We start from the raw sequence: 19631 nt of genomic DNA on the forward strand, positions 1-19631 counted from the left end.
AAAAGGCAATGCCAAAGAATGCTCAAACTACTACACAATTGCACTCATCTCACATGCTAGTAAAATAATGCTCAAAATTCTCCAAGCCAGGCTTCAGCAGTACGTGAACCGTGAACTTCTAGATGTTCAAGGTGGTTTTAGAAAAGGCAGAGGAATCAGAGATCAAATTGCCAACGTTTTCTGGATCATCAAAAAAGCAAGAGAGTTCCAGAAAAACATCTATTTCTGCTTTATTGACTATGCCAAAGCCTTTGACTGCGTGGATCACAATAAACTGTGGAAAATTCTGAAAGAGATGGGAATACCAGACCACTTGACCTGCCTCTTGAGAAACCTATATGCAGGTCAGGAAGCAACAGTTAGAACTGGACATGGAACAACAGACTGGTTCCAAATAGGAAAAGGAGTACGTCAAGGCTGAATACTGTCACCCTGCTTATTTAACTTATACGCAGAGTACATCGTGAGAAACCCTGGGCTGGAAGAAGCACAAGCTGGAATCAAGATTGCCGGGAGAAATATCAATAACCTCAGGTATGCAGATGACACCACCCTTATGGCAGAAGGTGAAGAGGAACTAAAAAGCCTCTTGATGAAAGTGAAAGAGGAGAGTGAAAAAGTTGGCTTAAAGCTCAACATTCAGAAAACGAAGATCATGGCATCCGGTCCCATCACTTCATGGGAAATAGATGGGGAAACAGTGGAAACAGTGTCAGACTTTATTTTTGGAGGCTCCAAAATCACTGTAGATGGTGATTACAGCCATGAAATTAAAAGACCCTTACTCCTTGGAAGGGAAGTTATGACCAACCTAGATAGCATATTCAAAAGCAGAGATATTACTTTGCCAACAAAGGTCCATCTAGCCAAGGTTATGGTTTTTCCAGTAGTCATGTATGGATGTGAGAGTTGGACTGTGAAGAAAGCTGAGCGCCGAAGAATTGATGCTTTTGAACTGTGGTGTTGGAGAAGACTCTTGAGAGTCCCTTGGACTGCAAGGAGATCCAACCAGTCCATTCTAAAGGAGATCAGCCCTGGGTGTTCTTTGGAAGGAATGATGCTAAAGCTGAAACTCCAGTACTTTGGCCACCTCATGCGAAGAGTTGGCTCACTGGAAAAGACTCTGATGCTGGGAGGGATTAGGGGCAGAAGAAAAGGGGATGACAGAGGATAAGATGGCTGGATGGCATCACTGACTCGATGGACGTGAGTTTGAGTGAACTCTGGGAGATGGTGATGGACAGGGAGGCCTGGCGTGCTGCAATCGTGGGATCACAAAGAGTCGGACATGACTGAGTGACTTAATGAACTGAAAAGTATATTTGGTAGCTAACTTTCAAATTAGAAAACATTTTTGTATAAGAAAAGAAATATACTACTTAAAAGGCACCAACCATGAAATAACCAGTGAGCACACATACACACACCCAGCCAAAACAAAGGCCTCAATATTGATAAAGCAAAACTGACTCACAGTAGGATATTTCTTTTTGCTCAAGTTCAAATACTAATTTCACCCCACTTCTGAAAATAGGCAAGTAAATCATTCTTGATTAAAAAAAGCCACCGATAACCAAAGGCTAGGTAGATTATTTTTAATAGCTTGCTTCCGTTTCATATACTATATGGGACCAGAATATAATAAATTCTGTTTATGAGAATATCCTGTGGAACTCATGCCCAAAAAGCAATAAACATATGAAAAAATTAGTGCAGTGCTAACAACAGTGCTAACAACAGAATCAACGAAATAACCATTAGAAAAAATTTACAGATGAAAGTGTCCCAAATGCCAAAGCATATAATTTTAAACTAGCCGTCTTAACCGTCAATAAAACTGATTCATTTAATTGACTCATTTAATTAAAACTGTAGAAAAGTAGTTTCTCATCTAGGCAGCTGACATTTGAACCAAGAAATTTTATCTACATTCAGCCAGGAAAAGAAATAAAGAAAGAAAGAAAACAGTTATAGTAAAAAATTAGCTATATTTAGTCTAAAACATGCATAAAGTCTAATCTGATATCAATACAATCTAAGAATAAGTTAACTATTACCTTATTTATTTTCTGGGCATGGATTTAGAGAAGTAGAAACACTAAGTAATAGAAAATTGCATGTGGTCATGTCCAGACACAATTTAGGACTCTATTATGAAATTATTTTGCCATCCTAGATAAGAAAAATCCGTTCTAGAAAGATAAAATTGGAAATCACCCATCATTTTTCTAGATCAAAAGTATGAGATGTCATAATACTAATATTATGATAAAGTGGCTCAATGAATAGTTTAGGAAAACCTGGCCTATCAATGGGACTTAACTAGCATGCCACCAAATAAACCATATATGCATAACAGATGAAACAGTACAATTATAAAAGCAGCAGAAAGTCATAATTTCATAGTACCCTATTCTCAGAAGCTTGTTTCTCTCTTTCCTTAATGACTACTAAAACAAAGGAAGCTATGTAAAATTTGGTTAACAGTCAAATGGTTTTGACAAGAGTACCAAGACCATTCAACAGAAAAAGAATAGCCTTTTTAACAAATGGTGCTGAAAAAACTGGATACCCACATGCAAAACAATAAAGATGGCCTCTTACCTTACACCATATAAAAATTATCTCAAAACATAAGACTGTCCTTACATGCAGGTGACATGACATTACATATAGAAAACTCTGAAGACTCCACACAAAAACTACTAGAACTGATAAAAGAATTCAGCAAGGTAGTCGGATATAAGATTAACATACAGAATTTGGTTGCATTTTTACACTAACAATGATATATCAAAGAGAATGTTAAAACAAAATTGCTTTTTAAACAAAATTTTACTTTATTCAAAAAAATAAAATACTTAGGAATAAATCTGACCAAGGAGGTAAAAGCATTATATGCTGAAAACTATAAAACATGAATAAAGAAAATTAAAGATTATTCAAAGACACAGAAAGATAGCCTATGTACTTAGATTGGAAGAATTAATGTTGTTAAAATGGTCATACTATCCAAAGAAATCTACAGATTTATTTAGCACAATCCCTTCAAATTACCCATGACATTTTTCACAAACTAAAAGGAATCATCCTAATTCTTTTGGCCATGCCATGCAACTTTCAGGATCTTAGTTTCCCAATTGGGGTTTAATCCAAGGACCTGGCAGTGAAAGCACCACGTTCTAACCACTGGACTGTCAAGGAATTCCCAGATAATATTCAAATTTATATGAAACCATAAAAGACCCAGAATTACCAAAGTAATCCTAAGGAAAAAGAACAAAGCAAGAGGCATAACCCTCCCAGACTTCAGACATTATTACAAAGCTACACTAATAAAAATGGCACGGTACTGGTACAAAAACAGACATACGAATCAATGGAACAGAATGGAGAGCCCAGAAATAAACCTACACACCTATGGGCAACTGATCTTCAACAAAGGAGAGAAGAATATACACTGGGAAAATGTCTCCTCAGCCAAGTAGTATTGGGAAAGTTGAACAGCCACATGTAAATCAATATCAGAACACACGCTCATATCATACACAAATACAAACCCAAAATGGTTTAACAATTTCAATATAAGACATGACACCATACAACTCCTAGAAGAAAACATAAGCAAAACATTCTGACATAAATCCTATCTATGGTCAGTCCGTCAAGGCAATAGAAGTAAAAAAGTAAAAATAAATAAATGGGACCTAATCAAACTTACAAGCTTTTACATAGTAAAGCAAAATGTAAACAAAACAAAAAGACAACCTATATAATGGGAGAAAGTACCTGCAAATGATGTGATTAACAGGCTTAATTTCCAAAATATACACATAGCTCATACAATTCAATAACAAAACAACACATAACCCAATTGAAAAATGGACAGAAGAGCTAGACATTTCCCAAAGGAGAAAGACATACAGATGGGCATCAGGCACATGAACAGAAGCTCCACATCATTCATTGTTGGGCTTCCCTGGTGGCTCAGATGGTAAAGAATCTGCCTGCAATGCAGGAGACTCAGGTTTGATCCCTTGGTCGGGAAGACTTCCTGGAGAAGGGAATGGCTACCCACTCCAGTATTCTCGCCTGGAAAACTCCATGGACAGAGGAGCAATGCAAAACAAAAATACACTGAGATCTCACTTCACGTCGGTGAAAATGGCTATCATTAAAAAGTAATAACAAATAACAAATGCTACAAATAAACAAATGCTAGAGAGTAAGGAGAAAAGGGAACCCTCCTACACTGTTGAAGGGAATGTAAGTTGGTACAGCTACTATGGAAAACAGTATGGAGGTTCCTCAAAAAAAAACTAAAAACAGAGTTACCATATGATCCAGCAATCTCACCCCTGAATATATATCTGAAAAAAACCCTGTAATTCAGAAAGATAAAGGTACTCCATATCCACAGCTACCTATTTACAAGAGTCAAGACAAAGAGACAACCTAAATCTCCCCCGACAGATGAATGGATACAGAAGATATGGTACATATATATAAAATGGAACACTACTCAGCCATAAAAAGGAATGAAACAATGCCATTTGCAGCAACATGCACAGATCGAGAGATGATCACAGAAGTGAAGTAAGTCAGAAAGAGAAAGACAAATACCATGTGATATCCCTTATATGTGGAATCTAAAATATGAACTTATCTATGAAACAGAAACAGACTCGGGCATGCAGAACAGACATGTGATTGCCAAGGGGTGGGGGGACGGACTGAGAATTTCAGGTTAGTAGATGTAAACTAGAGAATGGATAAATAACAAGGTCCTACTGTATAGCATAGGGAACTGTATTCAATATCCTATGATAATCTGTAATTGAAAAGAATATAAAAAGTGTGCGTGTGTGCATGCTAGGTCTCTTTGGTCATGTCCAACGCTTTGTGACCCTATGGAGTAGCCCACCAGTCTCCCCTATTCATGGGATTCTTCAGGCAAGAATACTGGAGTGGGTTGCTGTGCCCTCCTCCAAGGGATCTTCCCAACCCAGGAGTCAAACCTACATCTCTTGTGTCTCCTACATGGTAAAGCAGGTGGGTTCTTTACCACTAGCACCATCTGGGAAGCTACGAAAGAGTGTATATATGGATATATGAATCACTTTGCTGTACAGCAGAAATTAGCACAACACTGTAAATTAACTATAATTTAATAAAAAAAAAACCTGAAAACAGATCAAAGATCTAAAGGTAAGAGCTAAAACCATAAAATATTTATAAAAAATAAAGAGGGAAAGCTTCACAATGATGGATTTGGCAATGATTTCTTGCATTTGACAGTAAAAGTATAGATAACAGAAGGAAAAAATAGATAAATTGCACTAAAATGTTTGTGCATCACAGGACATAATCAACAGTGAAAAGGCACCTCATGGAACGGGAGAAAATAACTGCAAATCACATATCTAATAAGGGGTTAGTAGCCAGAACCAGACGACAACAACAACAACAACAAAAAAACTCTAAATAACCTGATTAAAGAAATGGGCAAAGGACTTGAACAGAAATTTCCCCCCCAAAAATATACAAGAGGCCAATAAGCTTACAAAAATGCTCTACATAATTAATCATTAAAGAAATGCAAATCAAAATCACAACACGATACCACTTTACACCTATCAGAATGGCCATTATCAAAAAGTGTTGGTGAGGAACACTTGTGTGCCACTGGCAATAACGTAAAATGGTACAGCTGCTGTGGAAAACAGTATAGTAGTTCCTAAAAACATTAAAAATAGAATTACCATATGATCTAGTAGTCTCACTTCTGGATATATATCCAAAAGCATTAAAAGGTCTCAGAGATATCTGTACACTCATGTTCATTACAGTATTACTCATAAGTACCAAAAAGTAGAAGCAAAGCAACCCTCCAAGAAGAGACATGAGTAAACAAAATGTGGTATTTATACAACAGAATATTACTCAGCCTTAAAAAGGAAGGAAATTCTGACACATTCCACAACACAGATGAGTTTTGAAGACATTATGATAAAAGAAATGAGCCTGTCACAAAAAAAGTAAATGCTGTATAGTTCCACTTAACTGAGCTAACCTGGAATAAGCAAATGAATAAAGACAGAGTAGAAAGGTGGCTGCCAGAGGTCAGGAGGAGAAGGAAGCAAAGAGGTACTTTTTAATGGGTAACAAGTTTCAATTTGGGTAGATGAAAAATGTTCTGGAGATGGATGGAGGTAAAGGATGCACAACAATATGAATTCCCTGAACTAACGCACTGCTTTAATCACTAAAAAGTGGCTAAAATAATAAACTTTATTAAGCATATTATATCCCTTCACACATAAAAGTGTCAGTTGCTCTAAACAGCAAAAAAGAAATATTCTTTAATCTGTTGCTTATAAACTGAACTGTACCTACTACACACCTTAGAAATGTGAGCTATGAGGATCTGTGAGATTACTTCCCATGATATTAGCAAATCTGATTTAGAACTTGACTGGATACCTTGGGAATATCAAGAGCATATTTTTACATAAAAGCACTAATTTCTTTCTTTACTAACTACTCCTCATTCTTGCAGCACACAGACTTAAAAGTAATTTAATGACAAAACATTTCAATTACTGTTTAAATCAGGTTATAAACAAGAAAGCATTTTAAAATGTTCCAAAACACCATAAAAATCAAACAGTATTAATAAACAAGTAACTGGAACACAGTTTTCAGGCTAAGTATCAACAAACAGCTCCCCTCCTGTGAGGGGCTACACATACTGCTGTATATTGATAGTTCGCTTTTTATGCAGTTACTTACTTTCTTTACATTTCGCTACCCACTAATAAAAGTCTGAAACTGTTTAGGAATTTCTTTAAAATCCCTCTAAAGAAAATTCACTGTCCCGTATTCCAGCCACTTAGGTCTGTCTACATGAATCATGCTGTAAAACTCAGTCCAAACTTTGTGAAATTCTTAAAATGATTTAAAGCACTAAAATAAAAAGAAAATTCAAAAGGGCCAATTCTAGGAATCTTTATAATTTAGAGTCTATTATCCATAAGCCATGGGCTTCCTAGGTGGCATCAGTGGTAAAGAATCTGCTTGCCAATGCAGGAAACACAAGAGACGCCGGTTCGATCCCTGGGTTGGGAAGATCCCCTGGAGTAGGAAATGGCAGCCCCCTCCAGTACTCTTGCCTAGGAAACTCCATTGACAGAGGAGCCTGGCAGGCTACAGTCCATGGAGTCGCAGCAAAGAGTCGGGTATGACTTGGCACAAATGCACATACATCCAAAAGCTATGGGATTAAAAATTAGTGATAAAAGACTCAATTTTGTTACCTCTCTGCACCTGCTATGCATACAGAGCATCAATTTTCCCACATGCGAATAATTTCCTGATCAAGAAATATACTATACAGCAAGATATTTATAATTTAACACATGTACAATGAAGATAATATAATCATACCTGAGCAAAAAGGTAAGACATGACAAAGTCATCAAGAAGAGGAGCTTCAGCACCTCGAGCTATTCCATGTCGATAGGTTCTGTTGCTGCCATTACAATACCAGTAAGGGAAGTAAAATCTACAAGACAGTTAAAATATTCAGTCAGCCTCCAAACAGTTCTAAAACAGATATACTGTGTATATACAACCAGTTCCAGTCTACCAGAAGGTATTATTCCATAATCAGAAAACACAACCAAGAGTGTTAAATATAAAGTGAGGATAAAAGAAAATACGGATAAAACCACAGTAATAATATAGGCAGAAAATATAAGAAACATAAGTTTAAAATTCATAATCTGCCTTCTTCAATCTGTTATTTCAAAGAAGCAATAACAGAAAATAGAGGAATGTAGAAATACAACATTAACAAAAAAACTTTATATAATTCTAGAAACATCAATGGAAGAATGTGAAAATGTTAAATTTGGTGTGAAAACAATTGTGTCTTCTTTTTAAAAATGGAGATTACATTAAAAAGAATGAAATAATACCACTGGCAGCTACATGGATGCACCCAGAGATTATCTTATTAAGCAAAGTCATAAAGAAAGAGAAAGACAAACACCACATGATATCACTTATATGTGGACTCTAAAATATGACACAAATGAACTTATCTATGAAATAGAAACAGACTCACAGACAGAGATAACAGACTTGAGGTTGCCAAAGGGATAGGGGAGTCGGGGAAGGCTGGATCGAGAGTTTGCAGTTAGCAGATACAAACTATTATATATAGAATGGATAAACAACCAGGTCCTACTGTATAGCACAGGGATATTCAATATCCTGTAATAAGCCATAATGGAAAAGAATATAAAAAACAATATACATAAATATGTATAACTTGAATCACTTTGCTGAACACCAGAAACTAGCACAACATTGTAAATCAACTATACTTCAATTTTTAAAAAAAATGGATGTGACAAACTTGTCCTTCAAAGAAACAAAAAAATTTCTATACTGCTTTCACAGCTCTACTGAGACATACTTCATTAAAAGTTCAATGTTTTTAGTATATTCAAGGCACTGTACAAATATCACCACAACCTAACTTAGAACATATTTATCTTCCATAAAAGAAATTCCATTCTCACTAGCAGTCATACCCAAGCCACCCATATCTACTCCCCAACCCTAAGTTACTATTACTCTGTTTCTATAAATTTATCTATTCTAGACATTTTATATAAATGGGATCATATAATGTGGATTTTTCTACCTTTTTTCACTTAGCATAATGTTTTCAAGGATCACCCATATTTATAGCATATGTTAGTACTTCATTTCTTTTCATTGCCCAGTTAGATTTTCATTGTATGGATGTATCACATTTATTTAACTGTTCATCAATTTATGGACATTTGGTTTGTTTCCACCTTTTTGCTGTTGTGAATAATGTTGTTATTAATAATTATATACAAGTTTTTTTTTTCCTGAGGATGTATATTTTCATTTCTCTTGTATATATACCTGGATGGCACTGCTGAATCATATGAAATTTTATGTTTATCTTTTTAAGGAGTAGCCAAACTCTCTTTCAAAGCAGCTGGATTATTTTATACTTCTAACAAAAATTTATGAGTGCCCCAATAGGTCACATCCTTGCCAACACTTGGGTGGAAGAGTTTAAGCTGAATTTTTCTATGGTACTGCCGACTCAGCATTCATTTTGTTTGCTCAAGAATCCTATACGGACCTTCAGATCAGATCAGATCAGTTGCTCAGTCGTGTCCGACTCTATACGGACCTTAAACTGACATTAATCCCCACACAAATGCACGCTCCAGATAGAAATTTGCAGAGTCGCAAGCAATTACAAGTTCCTGATACAATTTCCCCAATAGCCTTTGCGATCCATAGTCATCCCTGACTCTCCATGCCCATCCCTATGTGCCTCTTCAGTGGACGCCCATATGGCTTACCAAAACCCAGCTCTTTTGAAATGAGTCTAGCCTTAGTCCAGGAGCACTCACCCACAAACCCTAATAAAGGCATGTACTCCAGGGCTGACTCTATCTGCAGTGTGCCTTAACTCTTCCATGTGACACCTTAAGGCATGCTGGTATGTCCTCAAGGACCAGTGAGTAATAAACTTTTCTGCTTCAATTCCTTTTGCAGTTTATTGTTGAAATGTATCTGGTACACTGTGTCCCACTTAATAAGAGTTAATTTGAAAAACTGATAATTACTGTCCATCTTTTTAATGCTTGCCATTCTAGTGGGTAAATGATATCCCACTGTGGTTCCGATTTACATTTCTCTAATGAGTAATGATGTTGAGTATCTTTTCACATGATTTTTGATCCTTTGAATGTTTTCTTTAGAGAAAGGGCTATTCAAAACTTGGCCCATTTATTTTAACTGGGTTATTTGTCATTATACTGAGCTGTTAGAGTTCTTTACATATTATAGATATAAGGTATCTGTCAGATACATGATTTACAAACATTTTCTTCCATTCTGTGGGTTCTCTTTTCACATTCTTGTCAGTATCCTTTGATGCACAAACATATGTTGATGAATCCCAACTAACCTATTTTGTTGTTGCTTACGCTTTTGGTGCCATATTGAAATCACTGCCTACTTTAAGTACACAAAGATACAGTCCTATGTTTTCTGCTAAGAATTTTATAGTTTTAGCCACTAAATTAAGGTCTATGATCCATTTTAAGTTACTTTTTGGTCAATGGTGTAAATTGGTGGTCTAAGTTTATTACTCTACATGTGGATATTCAGTTGTCCCAGAATCATTGTAGAAAAGACTATTCTTTCCCCATGAATTGTCACGGCACCCTTGCCTAAAGTCTACTACCATAATATGAGAGATTATTTTTGGACTTTCAATTTATTCCATTAATGTATATACCTAACCTGAAGTCAGTACAACAGTCTTAATAACTATGATTGTGGACTAAGTTTTGAAATAAGAAATGTGAATCTTCCTACTTTGCTCTTTTTCAAGACTCTAATTTTTCACAAATTTTATGATTATCTGTCAATTTCTAGAATAAACACAGAATTTCAGTGGAGATCACACTGAAAATAAAGCTTGATGATGGGACTATTGCCGTATTAAATCTTCCTATACACAAACATGAGACAGTTTTCCATTTATTTAGGTGTTTCTCTAATTTCCTTCAATGATATTTTATATTTCTAAGTGTACAAATTCTGCAATTCTTTTGTTAGGTTTAAATCAAAGTATTCTTTTATGCTATTGTAAATGGAATTTTATTAATTTCACATTTGTACTATAATTCCTAGCATACAGAAATACAACACTTTGAATTTCTATCTTACAACCAGGCTGAGCTCTTTTATTAGTTCTAATAGTTTATTAATTTCTTAGGATTTCACATATACTAGATCCTAATATCTGGGAATAGAGAGTTTTATCTCTTCTTTTCCAATACAGATGCCCTGTATTTGTTTTCCTTGACATATTTCCCTGTCTAGAATCTGTTCTACAGTGTTCAACAGAAGTGGTGACAGCAGATATTCTGGTCTTGTTTTTGATCTTTGGAAGAAAGCATTAAGCTTTTCACTATCAAGTATTAGATTAGCTTTGGAGTTTTTCACAGATCCTTTATCATACTGAGGAAGTTCCAGTCCATTCCTGTTGTGTTTAGTATTTTGATTACAGCAGAATATTAGATTCTGTTAAAAGTTTTTCTTCCATGTTTATTAAGATATGCTTTGGCTCTTTATTCTAATATGGTACATTATACTGATTTTGAGATGTTAAAGCAATATCCTAGGATAATCTCTACCTGGTCAATATTTAATCCTTTTTATATATAGGTAGATTTGGTTTGCTAGTATTTTCTTGATGATTTTTACACCTATGTTTATAAAAGACATTGGTCTGTAGCTTTCTTATTTTTTGGACTTCTTTGTCTGGATTTGGTATTAGAGTAATGGAGAACTTATGGAATGAGTTGGGAAGTGTTTCCTCCTTTTCACTTTTTGGGAATAACTAACAGGGGTTTCCCTGGTGGCTCAGATGGTAAAGAATGTGACTACAATGCAGGAGACCTGGGTTTGATCCCTGGGGTCAGGAAAGATCCCCTGGAAAAGGAAATGGCAACCCACTCCAATATTCCTGCCTGGGGAACCCCATAGACAGAGGAGCCTGACAAGGCTACAATCCATCGGGAGCAAAGAGTTGGACACGACTGAACGATTAACACTTTCACTTCTTTCAGTATCAACATTCCCCTTCATGGATCACAGTCTTGTCACAGTGAAGGGACTTGTATAACTCAATGAAGCTATGAGCCATGGCATGCATGGTAACCCAAGAAGGAGGGGTCATAGTGGAGAGTTCTGACAAATCATGGTCAACTGGAAGAGGTAATGGCAACCTACTCAAGTATTCTTGCCTGGAAAGCCCCATGGACAGTATGAAAAAGCAAAAATATATACCAACAGAATATGAGCCAACCCCTACCCAGGTCAGGAGGTGCCCAGTATATTACTTGGAAAGAGTAGAGGGCAATTTCTATTAGCTCCAGTAAGAATGAAGTAGCTGGGCCATACAAGAAATAGCATACAGCTGTGGATGTGTCTCATGGTGAAAGTAAAGTCCAATGCAGTAAAGAACAACACTGCATATGAATCTGGAATGTTAGGTTCATGAATCAAAGTGAATTAGACATAATAAAACAGGAGATGGCAAGACTGAACAAGTACATCTTAGGAATCAAAATCAGTGAATTAAAATGGACAGTCATGGGTGAATTTAACTCAGATGACCATTATATCTATTGTGGGAAAGAATTCCTTAGAAGAAATGAAATAGAGCTCATAATCAACAAGAGTCCAAAATACAGTACCTGGGTGCAATCTTCAAAACAACAGAATGACCTTTGTTTCCAAAGCAACCCATTCAACATCACTATAATCCAAATGTATGTCCTAACCACTGATGCAGAAACTGATCATTTCTATGAAGACCTATAACACTTTCTAGAACTAACACACAAAAACAATGTCCTTTTCATCACAGGAGATTGGAATGCAAAAGCAGGAAGTCAAGAGATACCTGAAATAACAGGCAAGTTTGGCCTTATAGTACAAAATGAAGCAGGGCAAAGGCTACCACAGTTTTGTCAAGAGAACACAGTGATCATTAGCAAACACCCTCTTTCAACAACCCAAGAGATGACTCTACACATGGACATCACCAGAGTGTCACTATTGAAACTGGAGTGATTATGTTCTTCACAATTAAAGATGGAGAAGCTCTATACAGTCAGTTTAAAAAAAAAAAAAAGGGAGACCTGGTGCTGACTGTGGATCAGATCATGAACTTCTTACTGTAAAACTTAAGCTTAAATTGAAAAAAGTAGGGAAAATTACTAGGTCATTCAAGTATGACCTAAATCACATCTGTTATGATTATACAGTGGAGGTGACAAATAGATTCAAGGGAGCAGATCTGGTAGAGTATGTGAAGAACTACAGGCAGAGTTTTGTAACACTGTATATGAGGCAGTGACCAAAACCATAAAGGGAACATTTCATGCGAGAATGGGCACAATAAAGAACAGAAACAATAAGGACCTAACAGAAGCAGAAGAGATTAAGAAGAAATGGCAAGAATACACAGAAGAACTATACAACAAAGGTCTTAATGAGCCAGAAAACCATGATGGTGTGGTCATTCACCTAGAGCTGGACATCCTGGAGTGGGAAGTCAAGTGGGCCTTAGAAAGCATTACTACGAACAAAGCTAGTGGAGGTGACAAAACTCCAGCTAAGCTATTTAAAATTCTAAAAGATGATGCTATTAAAGTACTATACTCAACATGTCAACAAATTTGGAAAACTCGGCCATGGCTGCTGGACTGGAAAAGTTCAGTTTTCATTCTAATGACAAAGAAGGGCAATGCCAAAGAAAGTTCCAACTATCATACAATTCCATTCATTTCACATGCTAGCAAGATTATGCTCAAAATCCTTCAAGCTAGGCTTTAGGAGTACATGAGCTGAGAATTTCCAGCTGTACAAGTTGGGTTTAGAAAAGGCAGAGGAACCAGAGATCAAATTGCCAACATTCGCTGGACTATCAAGAAAGCAAGGGAATTTCAGAAAAGCATCTACTTCTGCTGCATTGACTATGCTAAAGCCTTTGACTGTGTGGATCACAACTGTGGAAAGTGCTTAAACAGAAGGGAGTAGCAGACCATCTTATCTGTTTCCTGAGAATTCTGTCTGCGGGTCAAGAAGCAACAGTCAGATCTGGACATGGAACAAGTGACTGGTTCAAAACCAGAAAAGGAATATGACAAGGCTGTATATTGTCACCCTGCTTATTTAATTTCTATGCAGAGTACATTATGTGAAATGCTGGGCTGGATGAATCACAGCTGGAATCAAGATTGCTGGGAGAAATATCAACAACCCCAGATATGCAGATAATACCACTCTAATGGCAGAAAGTGAAGAGGAAGTAAAGACCTTCTTGACGAAGGTGAAAGAAAAGAGTGAAAAAACTGACTTGAAACTCAACATTCAAAATACTAAGGTCATGGCATCCGGTCGCATCACTTCATGGCAAATAGAAGAAGAAAAAGTATAAACAATGATAGATTTTATTCTCTTGGGCTCCAAAATCACTGTGAACGGTGACTGCTGCTATGAAATTAAAAGACGCTCGCTCCTTGAAATGAAAGCTATGACAAACCTAGAGAGCATATTAAAAAGCAAAGACATCACTTTGCCAACAAAGGTCCGCATGTCAAAACTATGGTTTTTCCAGTAGTTATGTAAGGATGTGAGAGGCAGACCATAAAGAAGGCTGAGTACAGAAGAATTGATGCTTTTGAATTGTGGTGCTGGAGAAGACTCTTGAGAGTTCCCTGGACTGCAAGAAGATCAAACCAGTAAATCCTAAAGGAAATCAACCTTAAATATTCACTGGAAGGAATGCTGCTGAAGCTGAAGCTTAATACTTTGGCCACGCGATGTGAAAAGCCGACTCACTGGAAAAGACCCTAATTTTGGGAAAGATTGAAGGCAAAAGGAGAAATGGACAGCAGAGGATAAGATGGTTAGATAGCATCACTGACTCAATGGACATGAACCTGAGCCAACTCTGGGAAATAGAGGAGGGGCAGAGGAGCCTGGCAAGCTACAGTCCATGAGGTCACAAAGTTGGACAAGATTTACCAACTGAACAACAACAAGTATCAACATATCCTTAAAAGTTTAATAGAATTCACCAGTAAAGCCACTTGGATCTGGGCTCTCCTTGTGCAAAGCTTTTTGTTTTATTTGTTGTTTTTTAATTACTAATTGAATTCTATTTCTTTACTTGTTAAGGTCAATTCACATGTTCTATTTCTTTGTCAGTTCTATAGTTTGTGTCTTTCTAAGCATTTTTCTATTTCATCTTGGTTATGTAGTTTGTTGGCATACAGCTGTTTCTTATAATCCTTTTTATTTCTGTAAGGTCACAGTAATATTACCTCTTTTATTCCTGATTTTAATAATTTAAGCTTCTCTCTTTATCTAGTTAAAGCTTTACTGATACTGTTGATCTTTTCAAGGAACCAACCAACTTTTGGTTTCCTCATTTTCTCTTGTTTTTCTATCCTCTATTTCATTTATCTCTACTCTGATCTTTATTATTTCCTTTCTTTAACTTGCTTTCAGTTTCATTTACTCTTCTTTTTCTACTTTGTTAAAATGGAATGTTATTGATTTGAGAACTTTTTTAATATAGTTTTTACAACTATGAATTTACTTTAAAGCATGGTTTTTAGCTGCATACCCTAAGGCTCAGATGGTAAAGCATCTGCCTACAATGCAGGAGAACCAGGTTCAATCCCTGGGTCAGGAAGATCCTCTGGAGAAGGAAATGGCAACCCACTCCAGTACTCTTGCCTGGAAAATTCCATGGATGGAGGCACGTGGTAGGCTACAGTCCATGGGGTCACAAAGAGTCGGACATGACTGAGTGACTTCACTCACTCACCCTAAGTTTTCACATGATCCGTTTTCATTTCCAGTTATATCAAAATATTTTCTATTTTCCTTTGTGATTTCTTCTTTGACCCATTATTTATTTAGAATAGTGTCAATTACCACATATTTGTGAACTGCCCAGTTTTCCTACTGTTAATGAGTTCTAATTTACTTCCACAGTGGTCAGAGAACATACTTTGTATGATTTCAATATTTGTAAATTTACTGAGATTCATTTGATGGACTAACATATGGTCTAACCTGGAGAATATTTCCTATGCACTTGAAGAGAATATGCACTGTCCTGTCATTAGGTACAGTGTTCTATGTTTGTATGTCTAGCTAGTTCACAGTGTTGTTCAAGTCTTCTATTTCCATGCAGATTGATCTTCAGTCTGGTTGTTCTGTCCGTTACTGAAAGTGAGGCATTGAAGTCTCCAACTATTATTGTTGAACTGTCCAGTTTTCCTTTTAATTTTTTCATTGTTGCTTCATTTATTTTGGAGCTCTGTCGTTGGATCCAACTTATAGTAATTACAAGCAAATATTATGCTTCCTAATGGATAAACTCCTTGATCATTATAAAATGTCCCTCCCCTACCTCTAGCAACAACATATATCTTATAATCAACTTTGCTTGATAATATAGCTTCTCAACTCTCCTTTGGTTACTCAATGCCTGGTATATCTTCTTCAATCCTTTACTTTCAAGTTATTTGTATTTTTGAGTGCAAAGTGTGCCTCTTATAGACAGGATGTAACATGTATTTTTTAAAAATTGAGTTATTCAGTCTCTGCCTTTTAAGAGTTTAATTCATTTACACTTAAGGCTATTACTGTTAATAAAGTATTATGTCTGTCATCTTGCTTCTACTAGGATTTTTTTGTCTTTTTGTTCATTTGTTTCATTATTGCTATAGATATTTTCTAGTATATTATTAATACATTAAGTTTCTAGTGTATTATTAATACATTAAGTCTCTTACTTTATCTTTTACTATATATTTTTGAATTTTGGCATATAAGTCTCTCGGAGAATTACAAAAGACATTGTAACTTAAACAATCTAGTTCTTATTAATATCAACTTAATTTTAATACAATACAAAACTCTCTTTCATTCCCTTTATTCTATATTTGTCATATAAATCACATCTTTATACATTATAAGTTCTCCAACACAGTTTAATAATTGTTGCTCTTTTATGTTGATTCTGAAATAACCCATAAATATGTAATAAAGGAAATGAAGAAGAGCCTCTAAACCACAGACAGGCAGAATTTTTAAAAATTATATAAAATCTCTTTGGGGCAGTTTCTGGTTACATTATCCTTAGTACTTGTGATTATAGGTAGCAGTGCATATGTGCTCCCTTAATTTAAAAGTAGGAGGAAGTCGTGAATTTGATAAGGGAAACATTTTTTAATTCTTTAGAAGAGATCAGCAAACTATTCCCCACAACGCCTAAAATATTTACTATCTGACTTCTTATAGAAAAAGACTGCAGATTACTGCTCTACAGACATTTTAAAATAAAAAGATACACTACTTGCTGATTACAGAAAGAAATTATAGAAATTGATAAAGAAAATATTCTTAATAAGATACTGATATTCTGTGAAACATATGTTGCATATTACTCTGCTTCTTTAAATAACACAAATTTGAAAAGTCTTAAAACCTGCATAAAAGTCTTAATAAATTTGAATAGGTTTAATTTTAAGTACCTTATGTTTTTTTGCTTTTATTAGTCTTTATTTTAAGTGACCTCCTTTCTGTTTGTTTATGGTACTTAACATACTGATCCCATAAATACAGCCTTGGGCTGAATGGTTATTACGGATGCCTGTAGATTTGCTCATATTTTTTTGTTAATAATCATATCATTTCCAAATAATGACTTTTTCCTTCTTTGTTCTCAATTATGAAATATTGTTCCTGTTTTACTGTATTGGTTAGGAACTCCACCAAAATCCTATATACAAGTAGATAACTATATACATGTTATCTTTGCTTTTTATCTTATTCCTGACTTTAGAAGAGAATGATGCTAATATTTTATCATTTAAGAATATTATTTGCCACATGGTTTTTGCAGATATCCTTTAATCATGGTATGAATGTCTCTCTTAACTTTTAGTTTACTAAGGTTTTCTTTCCTTTTTATAATCATGAATGAGTTCATGGTCATGTTTTACTATGCAACACTAACTCTCTATGGAACTGATCTATTTCAGATTCAGAAGTAAGAACAGACTGGACTTATTTCTTTGTTTCATCCTTTTAAATCATAAAATACCTCTGGATTTCTCTAAATTGGTATTACATATCACCAAAAATTATTACACAATTTGTAATTTGAGGTTGTAAATAACCACTGGCAAAATCTTATCCTTCCCTCACTTCAACTGAAAAAAGTTTTTAAAAAGAATGGATGTGAGATCACAGATTATTATATAAAACATCAAGTTTTCTGAGAAATTATCAGTATTCCAAACATTTAGGATTTTTCAAGTAAAGGTCATTCTTATCCTTTTCAAATTTTACTTATAGTCTTAAGTGGAAAAGTAGCACCCTACCAAAACAGCTTTATTCTCAGAGCATTCTAGTAAAAGAGCATGTATGAACACTTTATCTAGTGGGGAAAGAGACTCTTAAAAGAAGAAGTGTGTTGCGTGCATACTAAGTTGCTTTAGTAGTGTCAGACTCTACCATCTTATGGACTGTAGTCCACCAGGCTCCTCTGTCCATGAGATTCTCCAGGCTAGAATACTGGACTGGGTTGCCAGTCCAGGAGATTTTTCCCAACCCAGGGATCAAACCCATGTCTCTTACATCTCCTGCATTGGCAGGTGGGTTCTTTTCCACTAGTACCACCTGGGAAGCCCAAATGAAGATTAGATGCTAATTGGTTCTGGTCTCCGATACTAAAGACCTTGCAATTAAAAAGTATGGTTGGTAATTTCTCCCACTTTGCCTTTTACCATTAAGTTAAAAGTGACTACTTTACTGGAGAAAGTACCTGATTCTGTAGAGTACGTTTTGCCTGGTTGATTCATCTATATGGAAGACATGGTTGGGTGGATACCAGATCCTTTCTGTTTCACTCATTAAAGCAAACATACTGTGATATACAGGTGTGATTCCTAAGAAAGAAACAGAAACAAATTATTACAGATATTAAAGTACATTTACAATAACATCTATAATCTGCAGTGGGGCTGAAGCAATAACTCTTAAAATCTGTGCAAAATGCAGCAGCAGTCAAAATCTTCTGGTTCAACACCACTTACAAGTAAGTTCTTAATTAAATATATTTTCCCCCTATATTGTAACATTTGACTGCTAGGATTCTTTCAAATATATTATAAAAAACAGTTTACCTAGGTTTTTTAGTTGTCTTGTACAGTAAAGTTGACCCAATAATACTGGGTTAACCCAACAATATTGTTTTAAATAATACTGAGGGTACCAAATAACGAAAATATTTGAGTCACCAGGTGCTTTAAAAAGAACAATGAAACAGTTTTATTTTTAAATATCAAGTTTTACACAATATACTTTTTATTATATTCTCTGAACTATTTAAACGTACAATGAAAACTTTTAAACATCAACTTAAAATGCAAGGATATGTGATTTTTTTTCAAAAAAATTTTAGAAGGTACATTAACAAAAGGCTGAAGGCCAGTGAACTTTAAAAATCATATAGAACACTTAAACCACAAAATTAAATAATGTATATTATTTCCAAACACAGAGAGAACCCACACAAGTACATACCAATCATGTGGAGGCTAAAAACAAGTCTCCAAAAATACCAGAGACTGGTCATACATACCATATTTTCTATTCACATTTCAATTAAATCAGAAACAAATACTAAGAAAAAAGAGAACAGGAAAACCGACACATTTTTAAATTCAGTTTGACCACGATATCAAAACCAAAGATATTATAAAAGGATAAATCTTACTTACAAAAATAAATTCAAAAATCCTAAATTAAACATTTGCAAACAAAATCTAGCAATGTTACTTAGAAAAAAATATGACAAAGTTCATTTATTTGCAGATTGGAGAGATGGCTAAATTAAGAAAATCTATTAATATAACTCATCAGGATGGTGGCTCAGAGAGTAGAGAATCTGCCTGCAGTGCAGGAGA

At 35.3% G+C, this 19631-nt stretch overlaps 1 protein-coding gene across 2 annotated transcripts in view; it reads right to left on the reverse strand.

Annotated features, from left to right (window-relative positions):
• Positions 1-19631, reverse strand: part of JAK2 (Janus kinase 2) — a 118605-nt gene that overhangs the window by 48106 nt on the left and 50868 nt on the right. For both annotated transcript variants that reach the window (XM_027549343.1, XM_027549342.1), the window contains exons 4-5: positions 18488-18611; positions 7447-7564 (exon numbers count right to left, since the gene is read on the reverse strand). In XM_027549343.1, the coding sequence (XP_027405144.1) occupies positions 7447-7564; positions 18488-18611 (242 nt within the window). The remainder of the gene's footprint in view (positions 1-7446; positions 7565-18487; positions 18612-19631) is intronic.

This window comes from Bos indicus x Bos taurus, chromosome 8 (assembly GCF_003369695.1).
Source record: "Bos indicus x Bos taurus breed Angus x Brahman F1 hybrid chromosome 8, Bos_hybrid_MaternalHap_v2.0, whole genome shotgun sequence".
Classification (NCBI taxonomy): domain Eukaryota; kingdom Metazoa; phylum Chordata; class Mammalia; order Artiodactyla; family Bovidae; genus Bos; species Bos indicus x Bos taurus.